The sequence below is a fragment of the Rattus rattus genome, chromosome 2 (genome assembly GCF_011064425.1).
Source record: "Rattus rattus isolate New Zealand chromosome 2, Rrattus_CSIRO_v1, whole genome shotgun sequence".
Lineage (NCBI taxonomy): Eukaryota > Metazoa > Chordata > Mammalia > Rodentia > Muridae > Rattus > Rattus rattus.
In genome coordinates, this window is record NC_046155.1 from 113,957,630 (window position 1) to 113,974,413 (window position 16,784).

At 34.1% G+C, this 16,784-nt stretch overlaps 1 protein-coding gene across 2 annotated transcripts in view; it reads right to left on the reverse strand.

Annotated features, from left to right (window-relative positions):
- Positions 1-16,784, reverse strand: part of Nox4 (NADPH oxidase 4) — a 152,374-nt gene that overhangs the window by 65,942 nt on the left and 69,648 nt on the right. For both annotated transcript variants that reach the window (XM_032895944.1, XM_032895945.1), the window contains exons 9-11: positions 13,936-14,152; positions 11,883-12,047; positions 11,685-11,747 (exon numbers count right to left, since the gene is read on the reverse strand). In XM_032895944.1, the coding sequence (XP_032751835.1) occupies positions 11,685-11,747; positions 11,883-12,047; positions 13,936-14,152 (445 nt within the window). The remainder of the gene's footprint in view (positions 1-11,684; positions 11,748-11,882; positions 12,048-13,935; positions 14,153-16,784) is intronic.

Consider the following 16,784-nt stretch of genomic DNA (forward strand, 5'->3'; position numbering starts at 1 on the left):
TGTCTTGCAGACTCTAAGGAAGAACAGCTGCCAGCTCAGATTATTATACCCAACCAGCATTCAATCACCATAGGTGACAGAAACAAGATATTACAAGACAAAACCAAATTTAAACAATATCTATTCAGAAATCCAACCCTACAGAAGATACTAGAAGAAAAACAGCAGTGAAAATAAACATTACCTCACAGTAAAAGGCTGGAAAAAGATTTTCCAAGTAAACAGACAAAAGTAGGGTGAAGGAGTTGTTCTAACATCTAATTTCTAATTTCTAAATAGACATTTGACCAAAATGAATCAAACGAGATGGAAAAGACACTTCATACACATAAAAGAAAAAAATCCACCAAGATGATATCTCAATTCTCAATATCTATGCATAAAATGCAAGAGTACCCACATTTATAAAAGAAACATTACTAAAGCAAACCCAGACATTAATAGTGGAGGACTTTAACATCCCACTCTTACCAATATACAGATTATTCAAACAGCAACTAAACAGAGGAATAATGAAAATGACAGTGTTATTAATCAAATGTACCTAACAGATATCTACAGAACATTTCACCCAAAACAAAGACCTCAGGAAATCTCCAAAATTTACCACATGATGGATTTCAAAAGCAGAAACAACAGAAAGCCTACAATCATGGAAACTGAACAACTCCCTACTGAATGACTTTGGAGTTAAGGAAGAAATAAAGAAGAAATTATAGTGAAGATGAATGCATAACATACCAAAGCTTATGGAGCATAATGAAAGCAATGCTAGGAGGAAAGTTCCTATCACTGAGTGCCTTCAAAAAGAAATTGGAGATGTCTTCATACCAACAATTTAATAGTATACCTGAAAGCTCTAGAATACAAAGAAGTAAATATACGAGAGGAATAGAAAACAGGAAATAATAAAACCAGGGCCTGAAATCAATGAAATAGAAACAAAGGGAGCAATACAAAGGATCAACAAAACCAAGAGTTATTTCTTTGAGAGAGTCAACAAGATAGACCAAACCTTTGCCAAACTAATTAAAAGAGAGACAGTATCCAATTAATAAAATTGGAATTGAAACAGAGGTTATAACAGCAGACACTGAGGAAATCCAAAGAATCATTAGGCTAAACTTAAAAACCCATATGCCACAAAGCTGAAAAACCTAAATGGATTGGACAATTTTCTTGATAGATACCACTTACCAAAGTTAAGTCAAAATTAAGTAAACAATTTAAATAGATCTATAACCCCTATAAAAATAGAAGCAGTTATTAAAAGTCTTCCAATCAAAAAATAATAAAAAAAGGCCCATGGTCAGGTGGATTTAGCACAGAGATCTGCCAGACCTTTCAAAGAGAAGCTAACACAAACACTTCTCAAACTATTCCAAAAAATAGCAACAGCAGAACATTGCCAACCTTATTCTATGAGGCCACAGTCCCTTGATAACTAAATAACACAGTCTCAACAAAGAAATTCATACTAGTTGCTCTTCTGAATATTGACGCAAAAATATTCAACAAAATACAAGCCACACCTAAGAACAAAAATATCATCTACCATGATCAAGTAGGCCAACCTAGGAAAGCTGGCATGGTCCAACATATGAACCACAGAAACAAATGGAGAAAGAAAAACAAAACATGTGATCATCTCATTAGATCCTGCAAAAGGCTTTTTCATATTTGTTTGATAGGCATTAGATTTTAAGTATGAATAATTTACTAATGTTTATATATCTGTGTCAATAAATATTAAAGTATATCTGTTTAAGGGATATAATGTAATTTCATTATATATGTGTATATTAAACATCAAAAATTTAAGAAATAATGTAATATGTTTTTAAATCATGAGACTTGAAATAAAGAAAATAATTGAAATTTGTATTTCAGTTTATTATCTAAAGTTATGTGTAACCTAACTTTTTAAATCAGAAAAATGATCACAGATCACAAAATAATCAAAAGGATGTTCTTTAATCATTTTTGTGATCTCTGTGACCCCTTTTTACTTTCTAGCTCCAATCTCTCACTTCTTTCACTGCCATCTAGACAGTTCATTCTAGATGTAATTTAGCTGAAATTGTTTTTACCTTACTTCCCAAATTACATTCTTTTGATTCTCATATATTGGGACATGGAACCAAGCTTCTTCCAGAGTAGGGACCAAATATCACAGTAATATCACATATTAGTCCTGCTACCAGGTTCAATCAACTTTTAAGCCCTTTCAAATAACTTTCCAAAGGAAACTGAGCACAGAAATCTCATATTGGTTGTGCTGTATGGAACAGCATCTTCGTATTGACTGAAGTCTTGATTCCATGCTGGTGAGGCTACCGAGGTAACTGAATAAGGAGGGCAGTAACTTAATCAATTGGGTATTTCACTGATGACTGTACAGTTATAGGTACACAGGCCAAGAGAAAGAAATTAGAGCACTGGAGGTTTAATGCTAAAGGCTATGCTCTGTGCCCACACCTTCCTTTCATACATTCGCTGTATGGGAAGATGAACATTCTGTTTTTCCATGTTCTTATACCTTGGTGCCCTATATACCACAGACATGTCAGCTGACCATGACCTCTGGTACGGTGAGCCAAAATTAAAAGCGTTTGCTTAAGTTGACTTCTTTGGAATTCTGTCACAGTGATGAAAAGGTGACTCAATAACATGCAAACTCTTTGTTTCTTATGTTCAAAGGTCAAAATCAGTTCTTCCCACTATATCCATCTCTATATATTGTATGATTCAGTTTAATCCATTTTAATTCAATAAAACAAACTATCAATATCTAAAACATCTCTGCCCCCAATTTACTTAGAGTCTCGTCATTTGTAACAAATTCTTTTCCATTCTGCTGTTAACTCTTGGCAACTCTTTAAGACTTATGTCAAAGCCTTCTTTTCATAAGAAGAGCCTAATTTTATTTGTCAATAAAATTCTTCACATCTCTGAACCTAAAAGTGCTTATGCCGCTTTTGTGTCCCCATTTTGTGTACCTTGTTCACATGAATAGGTTAAAATATTTAGAAATTAAGATCTAGTTTTAAAAAAATCTCTGTTACATGTTCTAAAACATATAGCATATTATACATACATGCATGATGGAAGGTGAAAAACCATTAGTTGAATGAAATATCACTTGATTAAATTATTAAAGAATGGACCTGAGAGAAAAATAAGGACTGCAAATGTATGTCTTTCTTCCACGACTTATTCATCTTTTAAACACAAATTTATTGGAGTTTCGAAATATTCCAGATGCTGTGATAGGAGTTCATATAATTTCCCAAATGAGGAATATTTAAAAAGCATGAGAAAGGACGGTGAGGTAAGAGCACTGAGTCCCGCACATGAATGCAACATGGTGAGATAAATATTTTTGTACATATAAAATGTTACTGTCTACTTGAACATAAATAGAATAAAACAGTGCATATCCATATATTTATACTCGTTATTAAACACAAAATATGTAAGTTGATTATTTTGATAACATAGATGAAAAGCCCAGTTTTATCTTTTGTTCCTTATACTAACACATAGGGCTTGGAGAGGTGGCCTAGTGTTTAAAAACCCTTGCGGCTCACTCAGAGGATGTGGGTTCAGTTCCCAACAGACATGGTAGCTCACAACCATCTGGAACTCCAATTTAGGGAATCTGAGGCATCTTTTCTGATCTTTATGGGTACCAGGCTCTCATGTAGTTCACAAACATCCATGTAGGCAAAACACTCCTACATCTAAAATAAATAAGTATTAAAGAAGTGTAATATGAAAACAAACGCAAAAATGACCAGCTTAAGGTTACAAAAGATTCAAATGAAAAGGCTGAGGAAAAAAGCGAGTAATATGCACAATTGGAAAATAATTGCCACGGGCCTCGGACCAGACTGCACAAGCTCATTTAGGTTGTAAATAAGTAAAATAATTAATTAAAACAGAAGAAAATATTAGACAAATATTTGAAAGAATGTGGTGAGATGATGGTTTGAAAATGAACAAGGAAATATCTGAAGCTAAAATCCTCCTGTATATAAGAAGGGAGCACCAGGAAAACAAATTCCATCTTTCATCAGAACTCAGGAGAATTTCAGCTCTCAGAAGCAGGGAGAACAAGAGCTAGAGGTCAAAAAATGTCTAAAAGTTCCTATCTATATTTGTATATGAGTTTTTCCCTCCCAAGATTTACTTTAGCCTGACTAAAATATGACAAGTACCCCTCCACAAACTCAAAGGCAAGCAGAAACAAAACACACAGGGTTCTGAGTCTGGACCTATGGGACAGTGAAAGCAAAGAGTAAAATACCACTCATTTATTGAATAAAAAATGTAAGCACACTGCATGTTATATCCAAAACATATGATTGAAACGGAGATTCACAACCTGGACCCTAATCCAGGCTTTCCTCTTTTAGTTACTAGAACTCTTAACTCTTGAGGCCAGAAACATAGGTATGAACCCTTAATTCTACACATTTATAATCTAATTGCAGGAGAAAAACCAGTCTTGACCATTCAAACTTTGGAACGGATTCAGGAGTTGACACTTCTTATCATGTCCAGGGTCACCACCATGATCAAAGTTGTCATCCTACCTACACTGGATGGAACATACTCCTAACTGCTCTCCCTGCTTCTGCTAATGTAACCAGAGTCAAACAAGGAAAAGGGGAAATGCTCTAAGTGTCTGAGAAACACTTACTGACATGAATTGGAATTTCAGATCTGGAATCACAGGTGGGTCCCCAGAGAAATGTGCACAGCAGTAACATAATAGAGGTTTAGGTAACTGATAATAGTAACTTTTGGCATTCAGAGCTCATGGGAATTTAAAGAGAATTAAAAGAAACAAGACTGAATCAAAAGTGTCAAAAAAAATGAGCAAAGCCAGATAAACAGATGTCTTGGAACCAAAACCGAAACTATAAAAAAAGTGTTTCAATAATTTGAACAGCAGCGTGAAAAAAATGCTTATCCTTAAAGACCTTTGTTCACTGGGAATTGCTCACCGCATCTACCAGTAAGAGGGCATGGTGAATCTTGGAAGCATTTTCATGGCTTGCTGTGGCCAAACCCAAGGTTAAGTAACAGAGAAAAAGAGGGAAATCTGATGAGCTGTAGCACTAGTCAGAAGGGATGAGTCAGGAACGGGGTGTCTTCATCATTTTCTCCTTGAAACCAGGAGGTGAAAGAAATATCAAAAACTATTGATTGAATAAATCGAATTACGATTAACCAGTCTATTTGTTTTGAGCATGCTGCTTTATTTAGCTCCCATTTCTCACAGAGGCTCTCATTAGCCTCTGAGGAAACATTGCTTTCCTCCTGGAAGACAGCCAGAGTACAGGAGTTAGGTGATGTTTAATTCTCAGAAACCTCAAACATTTTGTTGGGTTGTGTGGATACTAATCACTGTGTGTGGTTTTCAGCACTGTGCCTAGAATACATAATGACAGATCGAGCCTGGCAATCTACCTTCTCCTCCATCTGAGTTTCTAGAGCGAAAGATCTGTGAAAAATAAGAATAAGGCAAGTTTTAAGAGCTAAGTAGAAGGGATCAAGACCAAAGATCAAAGTAGTTAACAAAGAATTACTACTTACATTTAATAACATAAAATTTAATAGATAACAACTGTATAAATTTGTCTTGTTCTCTTTAAATCTAAAAAACAAAAACAAAAACAACACCTCTCTAGAGTAAGTGAAACATTAAAACCTTGAAATCTAAAAATAATGAAATAGCAGTCATGCTATGTGAAAGTGCAGACAAAAACAGGAGAACCACTAAGTTCTGACTCATGGAAACAAATACGAAATTGAGTTATTCAAGCTTCAAAATAATGAATCACACAACTGAAACTACAGATGTCAGAAAAGCATACTTATTTCTGAGCAAAAATAATACTAGAAGGACATGGAGGTATTTACACAAGCTTCAACAGGCTAATTCTGACAAGAAAGATTGTGCATTATTCCTATAATCGAGAATTTATGGAAATATCCGAGGGACAAAAACATCTATAACAGTGAAAAATTAAGAGATGCTGAATTTTGTAATAAGTATGACATCTTATGCTTTCTTAAGTCTTGCCTTTTTAAAACTCAATTTTAATTTTGTTTTTTAAATTGGAAAACAAGCAACATGATTCGTGCTTTTGGAAAAAAGAAATGAAACAGTTGATCATTATAGAACACAGGTGGTAATCATTGAGTATCATAGGAACAAAGTGTAAATTCTATTTACCTATTAAATCAATAAATGTCTAAAGGGAAAAAATATCATGAAAATTTTGTTCTGGTTCTAGCTTTTATCATCAATTACACTGTTTAATGACTTTTGTCCCTTCAACAATTTACATTTTTTGTTCTTAAAATCTAACTTGGATTTTGAAACTTAAATATATTAGTAAATTAGATTTATATGTTTAATTTCAAGTTCTAAAAAATCCCTTGCAAAAAATACTGCTTTGACATGAAATTTGTTATTGACATGTTCTAGTTTCAGACCCTTCACCTTTCAGTTCTTCTCAAAATTTACAACCAAAACACTCAGAAAGCCTTCCAGCAGTGGAGATGGCTACCTATAACTGGCTTTCTACTGGGACTTTCCCCAGAAACTGATATTCACTCAAAATTCCATCTTCAACCAAGTTCTTTGCCTTGGAGGCATCTAAAATTCAAGGACAAGTCGACTGGGCGATAAAAGCTTTGGGCCCTTGATAAAGACAACTGTGAAATAACACCTCATCTGAAGAGCTCTTGTCAGCCATTTTGAGATCTCTTCTGTTATTCTACCATACTGTTCAAATTCTAGATACCTTCTTGTCTGTCAAGCCTTATGAGATGCTGTCCTTAACACAATTCCCAACAAGTCAACATCATGCATTATCTCTCTTGATCTTAATTTTTGAAGATTTATGCTTCTATTTTATTCTTTTCTATTTTTAAAAAAGATTCATTTATTTTATGTATATGAGTGTTTTGTCTTTGTTCACACTATAATAGAAAAGTATACCCCATTGCAGGTGTGACCAACCATAAGATAGCTAGGAATTGCACTAGGGACCCCTGGAATAGCAGCCACTGACCAATCTCTCCAACCTTCCCCCCATTTTTTCTTTTTACATTTGTCTAATTTTCTTTATGAATTCTTTCATATCGTGCTATTTTATTGTATTTTTCTTCTCTTCAATAACCTCAAATATTCTGTTTTTCCTTTATTTAACCTTGTTTCTCCTACATTTTCTTCAATCTCAGCTCCTTCGGTTACCCTTACATTTATCCTAATTCTTTGAATTTCATAGCATGCTGTATATAATATTTGCTTTATTTATTTATTTTTTATTGTTGTACTGTGGGTAATAGATTCTATTATGGATTAGGGAAAGCTAATTAATTTTAAGTATGTTTCAACATACTGCTTGAACTGAGTTGCTATTACAACTGTTTTTGTTTTTTTTTTTTTTTTTTCTTTCCTTTCTGAATGTACTAGGGACTGAACTCTCCAGAATAGGCTGCTATGTTACAAACATGGTTCTTATTTAAGAGCACTGGTTATATTGGCAGAAGACCAGTGTTCAGTTCCCAGCACCAATATGAGGTGGCTCAAAATCATCTGTTTTTTGCAGGCACCTACACACATATGTTCATATCCATACAGAGGTTTTACACACACACACACACACACACACACACACACACACACACACACACACACCACACACTAATTTTTTTAGACAAAATAATATGTTGATCATTGAGAAGCTCCCTAAAACCAAATGGAAGAGATTTCCAAACAATTGATACTAAATGGCAACAAAAGGACACAAAATGACACAAAGAAACAAGGATACATGCCTCCTATGAAACATCATACCATGCTAATTCTGAATTCAAAGATGCTACAATGAGAAATATGTAAAAAAATTACTTACGACAGTGTTCATTGGCCACAGAAATAATTGAAATAAGCAGAGACAAGAAGAAAGGAAAACAACAGAAGACCTGGACTAGATAGCCAACAACATAGAATAGTAAGCCAGAGGGCAGATGAGAAAATTGTCACTATACATGAGAAAGTATACATCATGGCAGACAAATTCAGTACGATAGTTAAATTGGGGGAAAGTGAAAACAGAAATTCTGGCAGTGAAATATCAAGTGAATAAAATTTTTAAAAATTAATGAAAACTTCACAACAGTCTCAACCAAGTAGAAGAGCGAATGAACGTGAAGGAAGAAAATCAAAGTAGAAAAATTGATGCATTCAAACATCAATACAGGAATGTAATAAATAAAAAGGCCTAACCACAATTTCCCAGGACTCTGAGCGCTATCATGAAAATGAACATCATCAATCATAGGGCTGAGATTAAAACTATAGGCGTTGAAAATTTATGTCAATGAAATTATAGAATAAACATCCCCAAATCTAGGACTCCCAAAATATAGAAACAAGACTAGTTTCTTAAAGAGCAAAAGCTTCAAGAATATATTTTGGGTTCAATATTATAAATACATCATACTGAGCTATCTCAGAGGAATGCTGATCTGAATTATATTTTAAAATGCAGCTGACTCAAGGTCGTGGGCAAGCTGAAGGCTCTTCTGGTTTATGAACTCTGATTTGTGTGTGTGTGTGTGTGTGTGTGTGTGTGTGTGTGTGTGTGTGTGTGTGTGTGTGTGTGTGTTTCTCATTTTGGCTTGAGAAAGAAGCTGTAGAGAAGTGAGATGTTTGACCTGAAAGCCTCCACTCTTTATATGTCAGGGGGAAAGTCTTGTTATTATTTTTGAGACAACATAAAACTTTTTAGTAAAGTACTAATTCTAAAAGGTGGGATAGCTTTTTTTTTTCTGAAGCCAGTTGATGCTTAGTGGAATGTTATGCTATTTTCTCCATTTGGAACATGTTGGAGAATCTTTTTATGAAAAAAAAATACTCTCCAAACTTTGTAATTGGCATCCAATAAATTGCTTCATTTCTTATTATCTATGTTCTCAGTTTAATACTATGTTGATCAAACAAATTTTAAAAATAAATTCTCAGATATTCTGAAGGAAATTTATAAAGATTATAAACAGTACATCTGATCTTGTAAACTTTATAAAGCTACTTGTGCGTTTTCTCTCTTTTTAACTTCTACTTTTTTCTGATAAGAGCTTCATGTTTATGCATGTGTGAAAGCTGAGAAATGAAAATGTACCTTAAAACTGTCAGAAGCAGACATGATTTAGATGTAATTTTATTTTTGCTACAGTCAAATATTTGTTAACCACATACATTTCCGTCCTGGTGAAACCTGAGAAACTCCAGAGGACTAATGGGCATGACACAGCAACCTGATTTCTGATAAGAACTGTGTCCTGAGGACTCTAAGAGTCCAATTTTACATTCCATGTGAGTAGCTGAGTATTCGCTATTCCTCAAGACAAATGTTTCCCTTTCAAAGTAGTCAAAGCCTGTATCGCAGCAGATGAAAGAGTATTCAGAGTAACTGTCACCATCACCACACAGAATGGAAGTGTAGATGTATACTGGGCCGGGCCAGAGCTGCCGTCTTTTCTGACAGACCTAAACAGAGCTCATTATCTCACTAGATACACAAGATTCACTGAGGTAGACAAAACACAAAACGTGAAGTAAATAAGGAAAAAAGCATCATTTTTTTTCTTCAGAAAACCTGTTTAAAATATGGCCTCTGATTTTATTCTAACAAGTTGATACAAGCTTGTTGGTTCTTTTATTCTTTAAGTATAGAATGATTTGGCAAAACTGTGTTTATTCAGGTGATTTCAGGGCATAAACTCAAACTGAAAATTAGGGTCACAATGGTGTTGTATACACACCTGATACTTTCTGTACTTACGTGACTATGTTTTATGCTGTACTTGCAGCTTGCTCAACTCCTACAAATCTATTATTATTGAGAACTGATTTAATCATCATAGTACATAGAGAGCCATATGTCCCAAAAAGTAAAACAGCACACCCATTGGTTGTGGATTTTAAATCTAATACATGTAATTTAAGAGTCACTCCCACAACCCTAGCCCCAAACATAATCATTTAATATTATTGATTTTTCTTTTTGCCTCCCTAATGTGTTTAAATTTACTTTTTGTATATACATTAGGGGTATGGACTTTATTCTTATCTTTATCAGAGAAATAAGAACTAAGCATCAGTACTTACGGGAATATTAAACAAACAGCATTTCCTAAGCATAGAATATTACATAGGCATTGAAAAGAACAAGGCACATACACAGTAGTAGGACAGAAATGTTCATGGTATAGTTTTGAATGAAGTGAGTAGTAAGAGAAGCATATAACCCAAAGAGCAAATCCCAGGAATTTGCATATGCCGAAGTAAATGAAGAAAGATCTGGAATTATCTATGTCAAATTATGGAGAAAAGGAGATGAAAATGAAAAACAAAAATCCTTCTATTTTATCTTATGTTTTTGAATCAGGAGAAATCTAACTTGTAAAACCTGCTATAGGCTTATACACCTCCTGCTTTGGAAGCAGATTGAGATCACAAGCTCACTGTATACTCACCTGTATGATGTAATGTCACCTGTATGATGTAATGTCACCTGTATGATGTAATGCCTCACCTACACTACAACAAGATGACCAGCCAGAGCTCAGCAGATTAAGCACTCAGATGCAGGAAGAAGCACATTGGATATTTCTCTCAAACTTAAATCCTAGATTTTACCCAGAATATAAAATCATCTGTATATGTCATGAAAGAGTTCAGGAGGAAAGAATGCGGGGTGTGAAAGGAAGGGCAATACTGGTACACATGGTCAAAATACATGTATGCTGGAATGAAATATGCATTCATTTTTGATCTTTGGTAATTTGCTCTAAGTATATGATGTAAAATTTTAGTATGTATTGGGCTAAAATATTTTATGATTCTACTATGCAGGTTTAAGCATATTTCGTGATAGCATTATGCAGTCATCTATGTTATTTGTCAAATTTTATTTATCCAACTTTGTTTTCCTCAAATATAAAGTTACCAGCTAAATTGTGTTTCATCTTCTCCTACCACTATCTGTATTTTTAATGCTTCTACATCACCCACAGTATCCCTCCTTCCTTATTCCAACTCTTTAGTGAAAACTGGGCATATTTGATTTCCACACATAGTGCACAGTGTACAGGGTTCTAAGGATGGAACCTGACAGGGTCTCATGCATCCTAGGAAAGGACTCGACCATCCAACATTCCCAAGCCCATTACTCTTATATGGAGAAGTGAAATTTAAAATGTTCCATGCTTTAAAGCAATAAACTTTAATAAGTTTTAAATAAGCACATTATGTACTGAATAGTCAGGAATCCTAAAATAATGGAAAACCAATACTCACAAAGTCTCTGAATAGAAAATTACATTTGTTTGAAAAAGAAAAGCTAAAACATGAAGGAACTATGGTTATCTAATACTTTGAGAAAGAAGTAAAACACACACACAAATACACACATGTGACTCACATAGACACATATATTTAGATATGTGTATGTACAGACACACATATGTGTGTGCACAGACATGTATATACACAGGGATAAGCAAATACATATGTCCATGTGCACACATACATACACATACACAAAGATGTTCTGCAATCTAAAATGTTTTTAAAATTCAAGAAATGTAGGTCTTACCATTGTGAGAGTAAATGGGTGGTTTTCTAATGCTGATACACTGGGACAATGTAGAATAATATACTAAAAAAGCAACAAACAGATAATGTTTTAAATGATCAAAAGAGCAATACAACTATTCCAATAAATCTGTCTACTAACTTTCAAAAATTTCCTAAGGATAAGGGATATTTTCAAAGTCACTAACAACCGGCTCACCTGGCCAGGTCTTGCTTTAAAGTTTTCTTTGATCATACGGAGTTCCATGACATCTGAGGGATGATTGATTACTGAGATAATGGTGACAGGTTTGTTGCTCCGGATGCATCGGTAAAGCCTCTCAGCACAGTATAGGCATAAAGGTCCAGAAATCCAAATCCAGGTCTAAGGGAAGTTTTTCAAAAGTATGCTTCATGTAATGCATGACTGAATTAAGAATTGAGCAATAATACTTCAATTTATATGTTAAATAGTAAGGTATTGGTAAAGACAATATGGCTAAAGCTCTCAGCAATTTATTCAATCAAAATGAAATTATAAAAGAAAAATTAATATGGGGCCCTAATCTCAAGTCTATATGCTAGTGAAAACTACAATTACTATGTAAACATTTCTTCCTACAATCATCTGCACACTGAAGTTTGGTTTGGGGACATACTAGAACTTGCTGCATAATAAAGAGAAGTTAATGCATTATACTTATCTGACGATTATTTAGAAAAATAAAATAATTTCAAGGTTTAGTAAAAGCAATGCCATAGATTGTTAATGAATATAACTTAGATGTACAGACATATATCAGGTTTATTATATGCATGACGTCAAATGTAAGACAATGGACATGACGCTCTGAAGGTACCTTTGAAAATAGGATGCAGAGAGCATGTTTGTATTACAAGTTTTTAATAATATACTAAGTTCAAAATTACACTTTTCTAAGAAGTGACAGTTTTGATGCCTATGAAAACAGTCTTTCCCCTATGACTGCCCACTGTAGCTTCTTCTTTTTAAAGCAGTCAACTGAATTGCAATGTATTGATAAAGATGTTTGCTCTGGTGTTTACCTGAGACAAAGCTTCATTGTGCCAGTACAATTTGCTTTAGGACTTGATAGTCTCCTGCCTCCAACCCTTAGTTACATAGGCTTACAGGCGTCTGCTAGCTCATGGGACCTTCAGTCGTATTTTAATGGACTTTTGCAGAAAACTTCTTTACAGAGTTTTAACAGACACTGTTCATTCAGTGAAGGCAGTTAGCTTCTGCTCTGTAGACTGTGACAATAAACATGACACTCTGAAGACAGGTAGGATGGGATAAGTTCTACAATGAAGTGACCTTGGGACTGTGGGTCAGTTACTTCTAGATGATTAAGATCCACATCAGGACAATGGAACTTGCCATATTTACCTTACGTAATATCCATCATCATATGACACTCAGAAAACTGACCAGGTAATTCCAAAGTCATTTAAAAATTTATTCTAGCTTTGATGCTTCTCTATCTTCTCTCTTTAAAGTAGAATTTCCCTTCTTCTGTTTCAGATGCAGAATAGTGGGCTTCAGATAGACATTGGCAGTTACCTCAGACAAGGGTAGACACGAGGTAGGGAGGAAGTTACTGAAGTATTTGTGGAGTAGTTGAAGAGCTTTCCAAGAGCAGTATTTCAGCTAAAGACCTACATATACACACTTCTTGTCCACCGCTTGTTACAAACTTTCATCAGGTTACATGTTTAAACTCAATGTCTTGATCAGATAATTGTGTGATTGCTTCAAAGGTTAATTGTGGCTACTGAAAGAAGCCTGCATACAGAGCAGTCTGGCATAGTGCCAAGAAGATTATAGTAAACATTTAACTAATCAACTTCACCATGTATTATTTATAATATCATATTGTAATGGTATATTATAACAATTAGTAGGATTTATTTACAGGTTTTTAATTTAAACTGTGTGTCTTAATAGCTTTAGAATAGATATTTGTGGTCTCTCTGAAAGCAACCACTAGGAAGAATGTACTGAAATAAAACTGTATAATTAGATATTTTTTATGTATATTTTTTGCCTTTGAGTATTATAAATCTGTCATACACACACACACACACACACACACACACACACACACACACAAATATAGTAATCTGCTGTCTAAACATCCTGAAATATTCCCCGGTACCTGGAAACACAAGTTCAGAGACATGTTGGAATGCAATGTCAGACAGTCACATGAAACCACAGACTTGGCAGATCTCAGACACAGAATTAATCTGACCTGTGGGAAATGAGCTTGGAACTTGGGTTCTTCCAGGCAAATCTTCACCAGTGTTTTCTGGTAATGATCTTCTAATTTTGAAAACCCTCCAGGCAAAGATCCATGAAAATGTTCTGAGACGTAGTCTGCTACGGACATATTCTGAGATGGGGTCCGGTTAAGACTGATACAGCCAGGAGGGTGAGTGTCTAAATTGGTTTGATACTTCAACAAGCCACTAAAGTTAAATTGGATAAAAACAAGGAGATGGAAAAGAGACTCAGTCAAAAAATGGAATGGGTAAAGAGAAGCAATTGTTTCTTTCTTCTTGTTGACTTTACATAGCATTTTATACAAAGTATTTGTGTGTGATCAATTCAGAAGAAATAAAATATCCTAAATTATTTACTAAAATGTAGAGTAAAAGTGTTTAGTTTTCCAAACAAATTCCATGGCTCTCAGGTAGAAGAAAACATATTCTAGTTTCTTGATGTATTTTGAATTGGGCAAGTTTAACTTCCTTTAGGCATTCATAAATCAACTTACAAATTATCACTTCAATAAACACTGTGACAATAACTTCTTTGCTATACATCTTCAAGTTTAAAGAAAAAACACAGGGATCATAATTGATCAAGATAAGACTAGATAAAACAGACATCATGATTCATGGAGGAATAGTAAATGAAAATACCAGGCATCAAAAGTGTGTTGCTCATATGAAAACAATTTTTACATATCCACCATGTCCCAAAGCTGTTTGCTTTTCAATCTCTTTGTAAATACAGCCACATAAAAAGCTTAAAATGAGGACTCTTTACAATGGTGTCTCACTGTGTATTATCTTACTATATTCTGATTCCTGAATCTTTCTTTCTTTCCTTTCTTCCTTCCTCCCTTCCTTCTTTCCTACATTTTTATTTGTGTGTGTGCACCCATGTACACATGCACATATGCATCCATATATATATATATATATATATATATATATATATATATATATATATATATCATGAGGAGGTTATAGGACAATTGACAAGATTTAGTATTTCTTATCCCCAGCGTGGATTCTGGAGAACAAACTCAGGTTGTCACCCCTGGCACCTTGAGCCTTTACTCACTGAGCCAACTCACTGGTCCTCAGTTGTGCCACTGTATTCTCTGTCAAGCCATGAAATGAATAAAAAGCAACTATAGGCTTCCTGGGAAAACTTGATAAAACAAATATTCGTGGGCTGCTGAGACAGCTCAGTGAGAGTGTAAATGCTTGAAGTCTGGGGGGTAATCCCCTGTACAACACACACACACACACACACACACACACACACTACACACACACACACTACACACACACACACAGACACACACACACAGACAAACACACACACACACACACTACACACAGAGAAGAAGATAAACATTTAGTCAATATTAATTTATATGTCCAATGAGAAAAATTGAAATGATGATGTGTTTTGAAAATTGCCACATAAGATATAAATGGAAATAAAATAGGGATGAAATATGGAATTATAGACTTTTAAATCCCTGGGTTAAAGTTGTAATGAAACGAATTTGTGATCTCAAGAAAGAGAAAGTAAATGGCAATGAAGGTTTTGTCACATCAGAATGAGCATTTTTATAATTTGGCATTTGTTCCATAAAGATACAGAGATTCAGAAGCCAGACATACATTTGAGGTGAATATGTGATGGACTTTGGAAAACCTGATTTAATCAATTGAGAATGTATATGTGTATCAAAATCCATATCACTATTCATAAACATAAACAATATGTATCAGTAACTTAAATATGCAGTGAAACTTAAAATATGAAAGTTATTGGGCATTCAAAATATATTTGAAAATTCTATGGCTAAACAAAACCTTACAAAATCCCATGAAGTAATCGGCCCTTTTCCTGTAAAATCTATGTAAGCAGAAAAATAAGCCAAAAAAAAAATCTAATCACTTTGTCTTTGAAGCCAAATCTTTTCTAAAGTTTCTATTCAATGTGAAATCATCTATTCCCTGAATTGCTAGAATTCCTGTAAATAAATGATACTTGTATTTGAAGATATCATCTACAGCTCTCTATTGATTTTTTTACCTCAGATCAATTATATCTTGTGAGGCTGTGATCACACAGTAGATTGCTCCTTAAGTATTCAGCACAATGATGGGCAGGGCAACGGGTGCCCAGCAAGTAGGCATTGTTCCTATGAAGCCTACAGTAGACTATTAAGTAGAAATGTTAACATGTATTCCTGAAGTGGCTTTGAACCCCATGTTCACCTTAAACAACAGACTGTAGGATGACATTATGTAGGAGTTTCAAGAACAAAGATTAGTTTCAATTGCACTTAAGGCATAAAAAATTTAAAATGATTTAACTACATATAGACACTTGTTAATTAAAAAAATAGAAAAGTTGCAAAATTTACCAGTAGTCATTTTCTTCTTCTCAGAAACAGTCTATGATATTTTAGTAAAAAGTATAAAGTCTGAGCTAGAGAGATGGCTTAGCACTGTTTTCCAGAGGTCCTGAGTTCAATTGCCAGCAACTACTTGATAGTTCACAACCATCTGTAATGGCATCTGATGCCCTCTTCTGGTGTGTCTGAAGAGAGCGACAGTGTACTCATTACATAAAATAAATAAATCTTCAAAAAAAAAGTCCAATTAAAAAACTACATAATATATAATGCTTATTCTTTTTAATATATGCAATGACATTTACTTCAGTATTATAGTAATTTCATTTCATTATTAAGTTATAAAATAGATTTAATATATTTAATTCTTTTGTAGCTATTCTGTTGGTTATATAATATATATTAAAATTACTATATACCTATGATATTTGTTC